This window comes from Labeo rohita, chromosome 18 (assembly GCF_022985175.1).
Source record: "Labeo rohita strain BAU-BD-2019 chromosome 18, IGBB_LRoh.1.0, whole genome shotgun sequence".
NCBI lineage: Eukaryota > Metazoa > Chordata > Actinopteri > Cypriniformes > Cyprinidae > Labeo > Labeo rohita.
In genome coordinates this window covers 27,483,300-27,500,098 of record NC_066886.1, presented here as the reverse complement: position 1 = coordinate 27,500,098, position 16,799 = coordinate 27,483,300, and the positions used below count along the sequence as shown (strand labels likewise).

Here is a 16,799-nt window from a genome sequence, read left to right as displayed (position 1 = left end):
ATTACTTGTGCATTATTGTGATGTTTTTGCCAGTTATTTGGACTCATTCTGATGGTACATATTCACTGCAGAGGATCCACTGGTGAGCAACTGATGGAATTCTAAACAAATTTATTTTGGTTGACCTGACAGCCAGTAAATTTTCAGTTTGGGTGAACTGTTCCTTGGAGAGTATGGTGATAGATGGATAATATCTTCCTTAATAACCCTATAAAATCAACTTAAAATAATCTTGTGACAGCAATGAAATGCACTTAAAAATTAAAACGGGATGGGAAGTTTTACCTGTTAAATATAAATTTGCCTTTTCATTTATATAGTCTTTGAGGTACTTTGATAACCCTCACATGCACACACACATACAGACACACTGGTTTAAATAAAGACATCAAGCAATGTGATGATTTTCAGTTTTTCTTTTAGAAATATACAGAGCCAAAGCATCATAAGATCACGGACCATTACAGGTAAAGTACATCTTTTTAATGCTTTTACTGATAGAGAGAGTCACTGCAAGAAAATAGTGGTTAACCTTCTTTTATAACCCCAGTACATTACAGTATAATACCTTCTGAACTGCTGGATTGATTTTCTCGACCTCTGTGTACACACCATCTTTGTTACGGCAGTAGCATGTCACTTGAAGACTAACGAGATATTGTCTTGTGAAAACAAATTATAAATAAAAATCTGATGTAGAAAGTGCTTGGGACAGGTAGAAAAGACACGATTGACACCAACCATTCAGAGAGAGCTGCCCATCATTGTACATAATGTTATATTCCACTCTCTTGAGCACTGAACGTTTTACAGAGCACAAATCACCAATGCAATGCGTTTGTTACGTACAGAAATGATCACACAGTAATATGCCTATGCAGCCTCGACTGTAACATCCTCAAACAAAACTTGCTCAGGGATCGTCATAATGGAGAGGCCTATATAAAACAGTATTGTCGAGAGAGGGGAATTCATAACATTTCATCAGCCAGTAGCCCGCCTGGCTGTGCTGAAATGTCAGGAGAAATGTAAAAGCCATAAATGTGGTCTGCTGTCTGCGGCTGGCAATGGCCCTGTCCTATCATCCAGAGTGGTATTTGTTCATCTGTTTGGTTTGGTTGTAAGTGCATGACCATCCGGTGCCTGAAGCGGGCAAGACTTGTGGTCCAGTGGGAGAAGGGATTGAAACTCACCAGGGCTGGGCGATAAGAAATGTACACAGGCTACAAAAGAGTACGGAGAGCTACTCAAACAGAACAACAGGCCTAATCCAATATTTGCTTACAGACGCCATGTTCATTCTAGCACATAGCAGCTTCTGTACATGAATGGTGATCTGTTTTGGGGGATTTTTCAGTCTTTTGCCACGTTTTAAGATTGTAGAGACTAGTCCATATGGTATAATTTGTTATCACATATGTTCATGTCAAGCAACAAATATCCATATGGCTGTATTAGCATTGTAAAGTAGAAGTGTATGCAGTGGCATAGGGAATGGTACAGTAGCTGCCCTTGATCTGAATTCTGTTTGGAATAATGCGTAACTTTTTTCATCACTGTCCAGCATATATTAAAAATAATTAACATTAAATCCAGTTTAAAGCTGGTGTGCGTAATTTCTGTGCAACCAACATCATCAAACAGAATTGCAAAATTGATGATCTTTTTTTCAAACAGGTTTCCTCACTCGCCCTTATCTAACTAACAGGTAGCCACACCCCCACTAATCCCATTGGTCGAGCCATTGTTGCTATGTGTAGCTAGCCAGAATTCTCAAACAAACAGAGAATTGTTTTGGTAACAGCACAGCGTTTACACTTCTCTGGGGAATCATCCTTAAAATGGCTTAGTTGTCGCCGCTTATTAAACTGCAGTATAGTATAAAGTATTTAAACATTGGGAAATTTACACTTCAATCCTGTTTTTATAACTGATAATTGTATGAATTGAGAATGAGAGTGTTTTGGCATTTTCCATATTTACATGGTACCTACAAATATCTTTATTATTGAGCTTATTTCTTGTTAAGCTCAGCTCACAGCAATTTCTGGTAAATCTCAATGAATGATTTCGCCAGTAATAACAAAATGGTCGAATGGTGTAGAAACCCTGGATCTCAATTCAGTGCACGTTGCAAGATGGATCGTTGTGTGTTGGAAAATTTCTATAGGTCTGTATATTTTCATTTCACCTTGAAAGAAACAGTTATCAATACAGAAAGATAGGCCAAGGTAAGTAACATATGGACATTTAATTTGAAACACTTCTCTATAGCACTGGCTATGCTGAGAGAGAAGAAAACATAAATCAAAGAGTGATCGTTTGTACAGTATCAATGGTGTGATTTGCTTTCTGCACTTTATGAATCAAACTGACTAAAGAACAAAGCAAAATAACTGCAAATTTACACACAGAGAGCATGAGGGATTTATATACAGTGTAGTAAGGACTGAGCCGCACTATCAGCACTGAAACAGGCCTTTTCGTGTTTAAGCCCCACAATAGGCACCAATCCATTTGTAAAATTAGACTCATCCAATAGCACTCATGTATGAAACCCATTGAAATGCCACAAATATAATCAAACGTAAAGTGCTTACAGCGCCGACTGACTCAGCGGCGTCACGCCTTGCAGTGTTTCTTGTATTCGGGTTGAAGTAAGGGATTGTCAGGTCGGTACAAATCAAATCTCTTGCTCTGGGTCAAAACCAGGATCTTTGCAGTTCAAGTGAGAGATGCCACAGTTCCTCCTCCTTGTTTATATGAGGGATTGCCTCTGGTCATATTTATCTTTATGAGCGAGGAGGAATGGGGAGATAACTTGAAGAGGAGATAAAAGACTGAAGTGTTGGAAGCTTTGATAAGCAAAACACACTGATAGCTTTCATGCCCAATCTGTTTGCACTGTCGTAGGGCAGAACTGGAGGGGTTAGACAACTAAATGCAGATTCAGAGCATCATACAAACTTTGGCAGTGAGGAAGGTGTCGTATCATCGGATGTAAGCACAGTTGGTGTTCATACTGGGATGAGCCTGAACCTTGTTATAAAGGGTCAGTGGCAATTTCATACAATTATGCCACTTAATGTAACACCACATCGATAATGGCTGTGCTCTGGCCTAGTACTAGAAACATGCTGCCATCATTTTATCTTTTTCTCTTTTTTTTGGCAGTCTGAATATTTCTCCCCAGGATAGGCATAACCAAAACACAGAATGAATTGGGAAATAGAGCAGATGATCTAATCAATTGAATGCATCCATTTCTTTTGGCAATGCTAATGGGTCAACATCACTGGAACTGTGGCTTAAGCTAGCGTCTTTTTGTGAAGAGCTCTGGAAGAGTTCTACTTTCAATATTTCTTTCTAAGTTTTAGTCACTACAATTGTCCAAATGCCTCTAATTTCTAGCTTTTGCATACACCACAGCATTGGCTTTTAAGTAGTTTGTGTCTTTTTGCTAGCTCAGTTGCTGTTAGCTTGATATCAGTACGCTGATTCAGGACTAAGAGTGATTTTACCTTACAAGTGTTTGAGTGTAGAAGTGCTTGAGTTATCAGTAGTGCCATAAGTTGCAATTTCAATTCTGTAGACTAAACACTTAAAGAAAGACAAAGAAAACAACATACATTTACATTAAGCATGAATGCCCACACTCCATTAAAAAACAAATAGACAAATAAACATGTACACAAATTCCTCACTTATAACAGTGAGAGTACTCAATGCAGTCCAGTCCAATGGCAGCCACATTAACAGTAGTCAGAAGATTCAAACCAGAGCAAACTCTGTAAACTACTCAGATCTCAATTCTGTTTCCATGTAAACTAAATTTGTGTTCTGCAAGAAACAAGCAGTTTGAAAATATATCTAGCACATGTGTAACAAGCGGAGATGATTTTTATGAATTGAAAGGAAGATTTATAAGTGTTATAATTTGACTTCACACAACAGGACATAGGACGAGTGTCTTTTTAACATCCAAACACCATTCTTCCCATCGGCGCACTATTCACACCAACCCAGATCAACCCTTTTTGGAAACAATAGTATTTTAAAAAAAGTGAAAAACCCTCCTCTCATAACCACAAATGTCAACACCTTAAATAGTCCTACTCAAGGCAGGAGACAAGATTACATCATCCATCCAGTTCCCAGTGCAAGTCCAATGAATTTTTAAAAACCATGTAGTTAAAACACTGAAAATAAAGAATGTTCAGAAAGAAAGAACAACAACGTACACAAATATATCTTGTCTCTGCATGGTAAATCAACAGCTCATAACCACATCTCACATTTGTTTGTCAGACAAACCTTTGTCAGAAGCGTCAGAATCCAAAGATTCTGACGGACATTATTTGTTAATTCAGTTCATACATTTGTCGTCCTTTTTTAAATAGTTTTTTCATTTGTTTAGCTAGCTGTGGTAGAGGCATTGAGAAGTCTTACATACAACTTTGACAGTTGTGCTTTAATGTACAGGAGCAACAGATTGTTGTCCTCTAGTGATGCAGAGGAGTGAATGGACTACAGAGATATGTAGTGTAGCCTTCAGCAACCGTCTTCAAAAAGCTCCTTTAAGCAATGTTGCCATGCTTTCTTCAAGGAGGTCATTGAGAGCTGTTTCAAAGTTACTGGAACTAAAGCAAGGACTAGTTCTGTTCAGGGTTTTGTGTCTTTCTACATTGGCAAGTAACATCACTGTGGCACACTGTTGTTTGGAGGAAGTCTTTGGCCCAGACATTTAGGGCATTCGGAGAGGTCAAGACAAGGTTCTGAAAACGGTAAGGCTTTTCAGAGCTGTAAATAAGATTTGGACAAATGAGTAAATCCACATATAGCAAAAAAAACGTTAAAAGCAAAAGAAGTGGAGGGTAAAATGAAACTGGGGTGCTAGATGTGCTTGAACTGGTTCCTGATTCTCATCTGGGGGGGGATTCAATCCCCTTTGGCTATTCCCAGCGCTGGATTCCCCTGTCTTCTGTCTATCTCGTGCAGTCAGACGTGGGTCTGCATGCGTTTCTGCAGTGGCCGTGTGAGGTCTGAGTTCTGGGATGATGATTGAGAGTAATGGGATGAGGAGGATGCTGAGGCCTTGCTGTCCTTGTCGAACTGCACGTAGCCGTCCTGCTTGCTGTAACTGCTGATGCCGCTGTCGCACTGTGTGTCCAGGAAAGAGCTGGAGTCGCTCATCGATCCTCGCTGGAATTCTCGCTCGCAAAGCTCGATGGAACTGCTGCCCATGCCCAGCACGAACCGCTGGCTGTAGTCATACAGGCGGTTGGGTCCAGCCCCCAGGGTAGAGTAGATGTTGGTGAAAGACATTCCTGTGGGAACTCGCTGCTTGCCGGTGGTGGCTGTGGCAGGGTCTCGGCGGATCTCCGTGGTCTGGTTTCCAGCTAGCGTGGTTGGGGTGCCATGATGCTCCTTGAAGGTGTTCACACTGTAGTATCCATTCGTGGGATCCTTTGAAGAACAATGCATTAACAAACATTCTGTCAGTGATGATGCCAACAGTCAAGAAATTGTCATAAAAGGGCTTTTACACTCACAGTCAAGCAATTGATACCTAAAACAATTCATTTTCAAGGGTTGCCAATATTTGATCCCCTGACGATGAGCATAAAAGCAATGGGATTGCATCACCGATCTAAATAAATGACTGAATTTCTCATTGTGTTCTAAACTGCCATCAGGCGATAAAGCCACCAGAAGTGTTTGAGCAGCCGCATTGCTATTCCCTACTGACTGATAGCCAAAACCTTGACATAAAATCACCCAATTTTTAGCATTTTGGTAGCAGTGCTAGATTTTATTATATATGTATATAGATACATTTTTACTAAAGATAATATGATGTTTACGGTCTTTTCAGGCAGGATAAGTGATTAATAGAAATTGTTAATATGGGTGTGTATACTGACGAACACAATAGACTAAGCACTTAGCAAAATATATCTTGTTATTCACATAATTATGCAGGAAATAATAAACATGAACATATATCTGGTATTAGTAGCAGAATAAACAATAAAGATACAATATAAGCCTTGTTATTTTATTGCACTATTTGTATTAAATTCAGTTTACTATGCATCATCTTGAAAATAAAGCTTCATGGCTTTAAATTTATACTGTATGAAGTCATTAGGTGATGTTTATTCATTAAAATCATATTATTTTCTATTAATTCCATGAAATGTATGGAAATACTAGAGAATTGCAATATAGTATATATATAGCAATATTGCAGCACAGTAACTTGATTTTTATGATGTTATGAGCAATCCAGTTCTCTATTATAGATATAAGCATCTGCTGTCATGCACAGCTGAATATCTACTAGAAACCATTTGGTACCATTGGAGATTTGGAAACCTCCAGCAATTCGATCACGGTCAGTGTAAATGCCCCTTAAGTCTGTGCGTTTTGAAGCTTGTATACTCAAACATAACGTATCTGAAACTTTTTAAGACCTTGCAGTGTTAGCTTTTGAAAATGCAATCTCAGTGGTAATTGTTTTGCTGTCAAACAGCTGAAAAGTACTATTACACTCTGCCGTTTTAACAGGACTAGATGACAATGAGACTAGCTTAATTCTCATTTCAAAGATGTGTTTTATGATTTCATCTAATTTAAACTGAATACTTGTTATTCACATGCAATCTAAAAATACTAAATTATCTGTTAATACTAATTATCTGATGCTATTGCTAATTAAGAAATTTAATGTTTTACAGATAGGAATGTCTTTGATTGCTGTATTTTATTATTATTATTATGATTTTCTAAATGGTTCCTCATTTATTTTGACCTTTATCTAACACCCTGAATTAAAGTTAAATTGCTTCAGAGCTTATGCAGTCTATTCCTTTTTCTTCTGTAGTGCCATCACTTGCACTGATATATGCAAGAAACATGCAAAGATTCAAAGACAATCTTTAGCAGTTACCTCAAAATATCGTTATAGGCTAATTAACAGAACTTTGATACACAATGTGGTTGTTAGTCTACACTTTTCACCTTTAATTGGACTTCAGAATCGTGGCTTTTTAAATCTGTCACAGAAAGAAATAATCAAAGCCAAAGGAACTCGATACCATGGCTGCTGTCGTTGTCGTGGTGCTATATCAGCACGGTTGCTAAGAAGCAAAACAGGCGCCACAACGTGGACGTGGATGCCATTTTGAGCGGGTGTGCAGGCCATATCCCGTGGGGGAGAGACGATAATCACCGTTAGGTGACTTCTCGATGACAACGCAAGAAAGGCGTTGTCAGGTGCGGTTTTATCAGGCGACAGTGATTGTGTGCACTCCGTATCTGTACTGAGCTGTCCCTGTTCACACTGCTTATTCTACACACTCATCTACATGTAGGGAGGGAATCAATCCTGCAGGGAGCAGGTAGAGAAGGCTGTGAAACAGAGTTTAAGAACACTGCATTTGCACACTGAGATAAATACAAATGAGAGAATAAAAGCTATGCTGCTTCTGTCAAGAATTGCAGTTGCTATCTGTGGGATCATATGTTAATCAAACTATGATTACGATAGTTCTTCTTTGAGCTCACACTAAAATGAGCTAAATTAGCATCTGACTAATACTTAAACACTTAAAATACTCAATGATCAGTGCAAATATGTAAAGGGTAATTATAATTGCTAATACGGCTTTAATTCATTTTTGCTTTATATCTTTAAAGCATTTTTCTGCCATAAACTACAAACACTCATTAAAACACTCAGAACATGTTTTTGCTAACACATACATGTTGAAAATAGAAACAAATTACAAAATTTTTCAATTAAAAACATACTTTGAGCAAATTCATTATGTGTACACACATACCCAAAGACTAATGCATATGTACTGTACATCACATGGACAAGCTAGCTAATTCCAATATATTTGGGCTGTCAAAACAATCAGTTTAATAGTGTTCTTTTTAAAGCACTTAACACATTCCTTAAGTTTCACAATAAAACTGTTTGAGTTTGTTATGTGTGATTTTTTAAAGTGTTACCACTGCATTTGCAAAAGCAGTTCACACACAAATCAGACCCCTAGCAGAGCACTTGTTTGAGTAAATGAGGGAGAAACACCTTCTTAATGGCTTTATTTATTTATTTATTTACAAATCAATCCTAGATTGGTTGTTTAAAAGTAAAAAATAATTATCATCAAATGTGTTGAGAAATTTAATTTAATTTAATTATCATTGCAGCTCAACAAGTATGAAATATTAATTATGAGTGAAGAACACTACTTGCACATGAACAAGATCATCATCTTATTTATTTGATCTATTTATACACATAAATTACTACTGTAACTAAAAATAAAGGTTCCAGGGGGGAGTATTCGCAACAAAACATTTTTGGTTCCACAAAGAACTAGTGACCATGTTGTTGTTAAAAGAAACATTTTTTTTTTTTTTTTTTAGCGTCAAGAACATTTTAATAATCTGAGATCCTTTTTCCTACTGTAAAGAGCTTTCAGTATAATGGGACAATTCCATGGTTGTTAAAAGAACCATATATCCCAATAATACATCATTACTTTTTAAAAGTGTAACTGTAATCTAAACAAACTTCTGAACTCATTACACTTCTATTATTTTGTGAGGAAATTAGGGTACACTTTATTTTTCGATTTAGACACTCTACTAAATGTAAATAACATTGCAATACATGATAACTACCTCTCATACGAGTATTAGTAGACTGTTAGCCCTGTTACAAAAAAAAAAAAAAAAAAAAAAAAAAGCATATGCTGGTATGGTATGTTTTGAAGCATGCACTTAAAAATTTAAAGGTGCTTCACAATGCCATAGAAGAACCATTTTTGTCTAAATCGTTTAATAAAGAACCTGTAACATCTGAAAAACCTTTCTGATTCACAAAAGGTTCTTTGTGGTGAAAGAAGGTTCTTCAGATTACAAAAAGGTAAGAAAGAGATGGTTCTTTAAAGAACCTTTGACTGAATGGTTCTTTGTTGAACCTAAAATGGTTCTTCTATGGCATCGCTGTAAATAACCTTTTAAAGCACCTTTATTTTTAAGAGTGTGGCTGCTGGTTTAAGCTGGTCCTTAGCTGGTCATGAGCTGGTTTAAGTTGGTCATGATCTGGTTCAAGTTGGTCATGAGCTGGTTCAGGCTGGTCATGTGCTGGTTCTAAGCTGGTCCTGAGCAGGAACTAGTTGCTTAGGACCACCTTAGGATCAGCACATGACCAGCCAAAGACCAGCTTAAACCAGCAGCCATGCTTCAAAACATACATAACCAGCATATGCTGATTTTTTTTATTTTTATTTTTTTTCTCAACAGGGAGGTTAGGGTTTGGGTTAGTAGAATAAGTATTTATGTCAGTTACATATACATATCAATAGTATGAAGCATTAGCAGATATTAAAATACTAATATATTAAGTCTACTAATAGTCTAATGACTGCTAGTTGACATGTAGTTGCAAAGTTACAGTACCTATAGTTAGTAGAATATCTAAAGTGGTCTATCAAAATCAGGGCTTGAAAACAAGAAAATAAATAAATAAATCGGTTCACTCCGAGCAGAATCAATAATTTAACATTTCTGTTCTTGCGTTCCACTGTATTATTATTGTTTCGAAACCGGTTTAAGTAGAAAAAAAAAATACTGGTTAATACGTTTTTTTTTTTTTTTTGTCAATTCTTTGCCTATAAAAATAGGCACAATAATAATAATAATAATAATAATAAAGTGCAGTTTTCTTTATTCAAAAAGAAAAAAGAGATCTAGTACAGCATCATTTTTTCTAGATTTTGGCCAAATGTAGGCTACTAAGCAAACGAAAAAAAAAAATAAAATAAAAACAAGTCGCATAGGCTCATGTCACATTTTATATTCAGAAATAATGTAGGGTAAAATGCTGGAGAAACATTGTTGAGAAACAACATTTTTACAAACATTATAAACACAGTTACTAGTTTCCTTCTTTCCACCAAAAAACTTTAAAGTTAAGGTATGTTTAGCCTATAAAAACATCAGTCCAAAAACAAATTAATTTAAGGTGATGCCTACCTCTTTCGGCATGAATCCAAATGTCTTCATATTTGCGGTATGGAGTATCTGGATGCTAAATGTTATTTATGCTAAAATATTATTTATTATGTAATAGGCTTTGGCTATCCCTCACTTTGGCTATATCAGCACAGTGAGGTGGTCACACTGAACGCAACAGATTGTACAACGGAGCAGTGTAACTTTTTATATGTTTCTTTAACTGTAGTTTATTTTGATGATGAACAGGCTGCAATGTCGCAAAAATATGTGTCTGTGTGCGCGTGAGGCACCAGCGCAGTGATCATACCAATGCTGGTTGGTTATACAGAAGCAAGACATCATTCAAAACTGTCAAGCTTTTGCAAAATAAAGAAACTAGCCTACTTGAACTTTGGATCGTGGCATAATAAACCGAAATTTAGCAGATTTTTTTCTTTCGTTTGGTTAATCTGTCACTGATTTAAATGGAATATTTTGTGTATAGGCCTAGGCCCTATATATTCCTTTTTATATAAGCCTATAGTGTTATTCTGTTTTCTCCGTTCACGGAAGCACTGCAGGTGCAGTCCATACACTATCCTCAGATAAACTCTAACGCATTGCCATTGCAACATACCTATAATGAGTTCATAGCTCAGCGCAGCCATTTCACTCGTTGGATGCGTCAGCTCAAAGTTCCATAGGCCGTACTACTTGAATTCATAATTGGTTGACAGCAAATTTCAAATATTAAATGGAATGATAAATTAACGTTATTAATCGGTTAATGGCCATTTCAAATTTTCGATTCTGTTCAGAACTATAACATTTTATTTAGTTTGTTTCTGTTCCTGTCAAAATTTCTTTTGTTTATGGTTTTCGTTTTTGTTCTTTGAACCGGTTCAGAGCCCTGATCAAAATGAAGTGTCACAGGAAATTATATGCTAAGATGTTAACGACAAAAAATATGACATGAATCACCATTAGATTTAATCAATTGACAGCCCTATAAAAGTATACACTGAGGTACCTTACGAAAAAGAAGTTTATTCAAGTGTGCTATTAGAATACTTCTTTTAAACTAAAAATAGGAAAGTATACTTTCAGTCTACTTTTTATGTACTTCTCAAAAATGTGCTTTATATACTTATCAGAAATATACTTAAAGTGACATTTAGGTATACTTGACTTATACTTCAAAAAGTCTAAATATATTTGAGCTATACTTGTGCTCTGAGAATCCGTGTTTTCATTGTTATACATGAAAGATGCTTACACATCTTCTGTAATTTCAAAAACACAAGTGAAGAAGAAACCAAAACAGATGCTTCCACACTGTAAAAAATGCAAATACATATTTTCCATTTTACAAAACATTTTGAGTCTCAAATACTAAAAAAATGCTATTTTCTTGAAACTATATAAAAACCCTTGTCAGACCAACAAAATTAGCCCAAATGTTGTCCCAACAAGTCACAGTTGTCTGGACAAAGAATTTCATATTGTTGAAATTTTAAGGCTTTGTAAGTTCCCAGCATGCATTGCAGCATGAATAATTGATCCAGTTACTGTTATAGGATTATTGTTTTGCTGTTTGCTGACTTCATTTAAACTTTTTTGTTGTTGTTTTGTCATTATTGTTAATTATTTGTTGTACTGTGACATAAAGATCTCATATTTTTAATATTTGCTGATTGCCACCATTCTTGAGGGTTGTGTATATAGTTTTGAGGCCTAGATTCTTTTTAACCACTTATATCCATTTCCTGGATATCTTAGTCTTGTAAAATGCTTTACAGACAAAGACGACATTGTCTACATATAAGATTATTTATAATGTTATGTTATGTTCAGATATCCATATAACAGAATATATGCAAATTAACACCTAAATAGGGACATAGTAGTATACTTAAAGTATGATTTAAAGTTCACTTGAAAAAACAAAAACACTTGAGTATACTTGCAGTATAAATCTACTAAACTAGTAGTTTATTGAGACTATACTTCAAAGTGTACTAAAATGCATAACAAAGTATTTTGATTAGTAAACTATCAGTATACCTATAAGTTCACTTTTAGTATATTTGCAGTACAAACTGAAAACATAGATGCAACTTAGTTGTGTACTCAGAGTTTACTACTGTTAAAGTATACTTAAAAATATACTTTTATATACTAGAAAGTGGGCCAATTTAGTCTCAAGGAGTATTAAAATAGTACACTTAAAAGTATACCACTAGTACACTGATATTTGTATACTTACTACATAAAGTATACTTAAAAATAAACTTGAAGTATACTTCTTTTTGGTAAGGGGTGTTTTAGTGGAGTGTCTCTTTCTTATATTACTTCCTTCAAATCCCACTGAGACATACCTTGATGTGCTGATACTCTTTCTCCTCTTCCTGAAGTACCTCAAGTTGCTTCAGAACGGACTCCTGCTGAAACTCACCCCGTTCAATCTGCGGCAAACAACACACGTTAGTATCTGGGTTACCTTCACTGTGTGAGCTTTGGTATTCCAAAACGCTATATTCCAAACGGAAAGCTACTTCAACTGGGTCAAATTCCTGTGAATAGTCTTCACCCCATAAGCAAAAACTTTCTTTGTGAGGTGTCCTCTCACTTTTGTCTAAGGTCTTGTGGTGTGTTTTACATCATGAGCCCAAACAGAACTCTCATTCTGGGCCTCGGAGGCTTGTGTGACAATGAGTGAAATTTCCAGAGACGGTGGCAGCATGTGTTTTGACAGAAGTTCCCCAAGGGCTCCAGGAGAAAAGGACCACTTGATCACTGGCATCTCTATGGTTACATCTATGCCCATGTCCTCCCAGGAAATGCAGGCTGGGGGCTAAATATAGGCATGCAGGCCAGCGGGGTTCTCACACTTATACTGCATTATTCATGGGTTTGACGATCACAGTGGCTAGGGAGATAGGCGCTATTAGTGTTGGGGTGGGGATGATTAGCATTCATTAGCTACGGATGTGACAGGGACTAGCATAATGAGCTAGCTTGTTGATTTGGGGGTGCTGATGGGGTAATGGCGAGCGGGATGTTTACTGTTTTCTTCCTTCGGAATGTGACTCACCATGAGCTGTTTCATGGCGGCATGATCCTCGTTTTCTCGTGCCGCGTTGTGATCTTTGTGTACAATTTCCACTCGAATATCGTTCTTGGCTGACACCACACCTTTGAGGTCTGAGAGGAAAGTGACAAGTGTTACTCCAGTCATGTCATGAAATGTAATGTACTGATGTGAAATAGTAAAAAATGCAATCTTCTTCATGCCACTTCACATTGCTTTAATCCATATAAACCAATGCTGCCTTCAAGTCATGTCAAAATTAGCATATTTATGAGATCAGCAGACATGCAGAAGTCTTAGCTTTTCTGTCACTAACAATATATAACGATTCAGGATTTTAAGAATTAGGCTATGATAACCCTGCTGTATCATATTTGATACACATTTGTAAGGCCTCTAAATTATTAGCATGATCAAAACTTAAAACTTGTGTTGCAGACAATTTGCTAAATTCCTTCTGCCAGCTCACTGGCCTTTTTGCTGTAAAATCTTTACTAATTTGAGTAAATATAAGGTAAAAACAAGTAATATAAGAAAGTATAGAATAACTTTTATATTGTTATTAATAAAAATAAAAAAAACTACATATCAATAAAAAACTACATAAAACATTTAAATATCATCTTACTATTAATCGGGAGATACAACTGATATTTATATGCATTTTATGCAAGTAATCTGTTATACCGTTATGAATTTCTCATTATATTAACATTACAAGCTATCAGATTTTGATCTTTTTGACCATATAAATTTCAGCATATTTTTTCTGACTTTGGGCATCTGAATATATTGAGGGGATCTAGGTGTGAGCTTTACATTCTCACTATATCATAATATGCGAAGCACAACAACCTGATGTATCATATATATATATATATACAGTGGGTACGGAAAGTATTCAGACCCCCTTACATTTTTCACTCTTTGTTATATTGCAGCCATTTGCTAAAATCATTTAAGTTCATTTTTTTCCTCATTTGTACATTTTTTTCCTAATGTACACACAGCACCCCATATTGACAGAAAAACACAGAATTGTTGACATTTTTGCAGATTTATTAAAAAAGAAAAAAACTGAAATATCACATGGTCCTAAGTATTCAGACCCTTTGCTCAGTATTTAGTAGAAGCACCCTTTTGATCTAATACAGCCATGAGTCTTTTTGGGAAAGATGCAACAAGTTTTTCACACCTGGATTTGGGGATCCTCTGCCATTCCTCCTTGCAGATCCTCTCAACCTGCAGCTGAAAAACACCCCCACAGCATGATGCTGCCACCACCATGCTTCACTGTTGGGACTGTATTGGACAGGTGATGAGCAGTGCCTGGTTTTCTCCACACATACCGCTTAGAATTAAGGCCAAAAAGTTCTATCTTGGTCTCATCAGACCAGAGAATCTTATTTCTCACCATCTTGGAGTCCTTCAGGTGTTTTTTAGCAAACTCCATGCAGGCTTTCATGTGTCTTGCACTGAGGAGAGGCTTCCGTCGGGCCACTCTGCCATAAAGCCCCGAATGGAACCCGAGGGCTGCAGTGATGGTTGACTTTCTACAACTTTCTCCCATCTCCCAACTGCATCTCTGGAGCTCAGCCACAGTGATCTTTGGGTTCTTCTTTACCTGTCTCACCAAGGCTCTTCTCCCCCGATAGCTCAGTTTGATAGCTCTAGGAAGGGTTCTGGTCGTCCCAAACGTCTTCCATTTAAGGATTATGGAGGCCACTGTGCTCTTAGAAACCTTAAGTGCAGCAGAAATTTTTTTGTAACCTTGGCTAGATCTGTGCCTTGCCACAATTTTGTCTCTGAGCTCTTCAGGCAGTTCCTTTGACCTCATGATTCTCATTTGCTCTGACATGCACTGTGAGCTGTAAGGTCTTATATGGACAGGTGTGTGGCTTTCCTAATCAAGTCCAATCAGTATAATCAAACACAGCTGGACTCAAATGAAGGTGTAGAACCATCTCAAGGATGATCAGAGGAAATGGACAGCACCTGAGTTAAATATATGAGTGTCACAGCAAAGGGTCTGAATACTTAGGACCATGTGATATTTCAGTTTTTCTTTTTTAATAAATCTGCAAAAATGTCAACAGTTCTGTGTTTTTCTGTCAATATGGGGTGCTGTGTGTACATTAATGAGGAAAAAAAATGAACTTAAATTTTTAGCAAATGGCTGCAATATAACAAAGAGTGAAAAATTTAAGGGGGTCTGAATACTTTCCGTACCCACTGTATATATAAAGATTTCCAAGTCCAAGATGTCCAAGATTCAATAGACTTTACATAATACAGCTTACAATATATTTCAAAATGATTTTTGTTATTTTATTATGTAGTTTATTAAATAATTTGTGTAATATAATAATTTAGTTATTATAGTATTTAGATACTCCATATCCTCACTATATCATAATATGTGAACCATAAAAGCCTGATGTAGTAAATATGATATAAGGCAATATATATATATATATATATATATATATATATATATATATATATATATATATATATATATATATATATATATATATATATATATATATTTATATATGTATATATATATATATACACACACATATATATTTCATTTAAAAAATATGATTTAAATACTTTTTAATCTCAAACGCTCGTCTTGTCTTGCTCTCCCTGAACTCTGTGTATTCTGGCTCAAGACAGTTAGGGTATGTCGGAAATCATTTTAAAATCATTCTATTATTTTTATGAAAATAACCAATCGTTTCACTAGATAAGACCCTTCTTCCTCGGCTCGGATCGCTTACAACCGCATTTGGGATCGTTTGAATCCTCATTTAAGCTGCATTTTGGAAGTTCAAACTCGGGACACCATATCAGTTTATTATATGGAGAAAAATGTTTTCCTCAAAAAAACACAATGTCTTTACGACTGAAAAAAGACATGAACATATTGTCCATTGTATTCCAACAAAAATCATGTTCCTTTGTAATTACAACATCCAAAACTTTGAGAAGGAACTTCCCAGGATGACTTGAAGGCAGCATAACACCACACCTAAGATAAGACGAACCCTAGAGGACCCATTAGATACATCAGAATCACACAGCTCATGTTGACGCATTGAAGAACAATGTTTACAGATAATTGGTGACGGTCAGGTAACAGGTCTTACTTTCTGTCTTAATTTTGCTTGCAAGTTCTCTCTGCTGAGCACAGATGGAGGTGGGCAGTGTAGGCATAACCAGGTGAGCGTCTTCTGTGGCATACAACAACAACATGCTCAACCCAATGCCACCAACAATCGAAAACTGCAAGCTCATTGTTCGCTGTCTGATGCTAACCTGTGCATAGATGAGCTGCTTTCTCTTTTGATCATGAGAGAGGATGGTTGCGGTACAAGGAAAACAAATAAGAAACACAGACATAAGGGTGGGCGGCATGACAAAATCTTTATATCACAGTAGCATTAGTAAAATATTTGTTTGTTTGTTTTAAACACTCAAGTTAAAAAAAAGTCAGCATTATACTGCCACATTAAATCAATCAATCAATCAACCAATCAATCAATCAATCAAATCAACCAATCAACCAATCAATTAATCAATCAATCAATCAATAAACCAATCAATCAGTCAATGATTTAGAGAAAAAAAATCAAGAATAAATAGGTAAGGTTTATATATTTGTTAATGTCAAAATTATGAGAAC

General features: G+C 36.2%; 1 protein-coding gene across 7 annotated transcripts in view; it reads right to left on the bottom strand.

Moving 5' to 3' along the window:
* Positions 1-414: 414 nt before the first annotated feature.
* The window catches only part of kirrel3b (kirre like nephrin family adhesion molecule 3b), a 237,506-nt gene continuing 221,121 nt past the window's right edge, over positions 415-16,799 (bottom strand). For 3 of the 7 annotated variants that reach the window (XM_051134596.1, XM_051134602.1, XM_051134597.1), the window contains 5 exons: positions 16,433-16,456; positions 16,264-16,347; positions 13,112-13,221; positions 12,396-12,482; positions 415-5,466 (listed from right to left, as the gene is read on the bottom strand). In XM_051134596.1, the coding sequence (XP_050990553.1) occupies positions 4,999-5,466; positions 12,396-12,482; positions 13,112-13,221; positions 16,264-16,347; positions 16,433-16,456 (773 nt within the window). In that variant the 3' untranslated portion in view covers positions 415-4,998. The remainder of the gene's footprint in view (positions 5,467-12,395; positions 12,483-13,111; positions 13,222-16,263; positions 16,348-16,432; positions 16,457-16,799) is intronic. The other 4 variants (XM_051134599.1, XM_051134600.1, XM_051134601.1 and 1 more) reach the window with 2 other exon arrangements.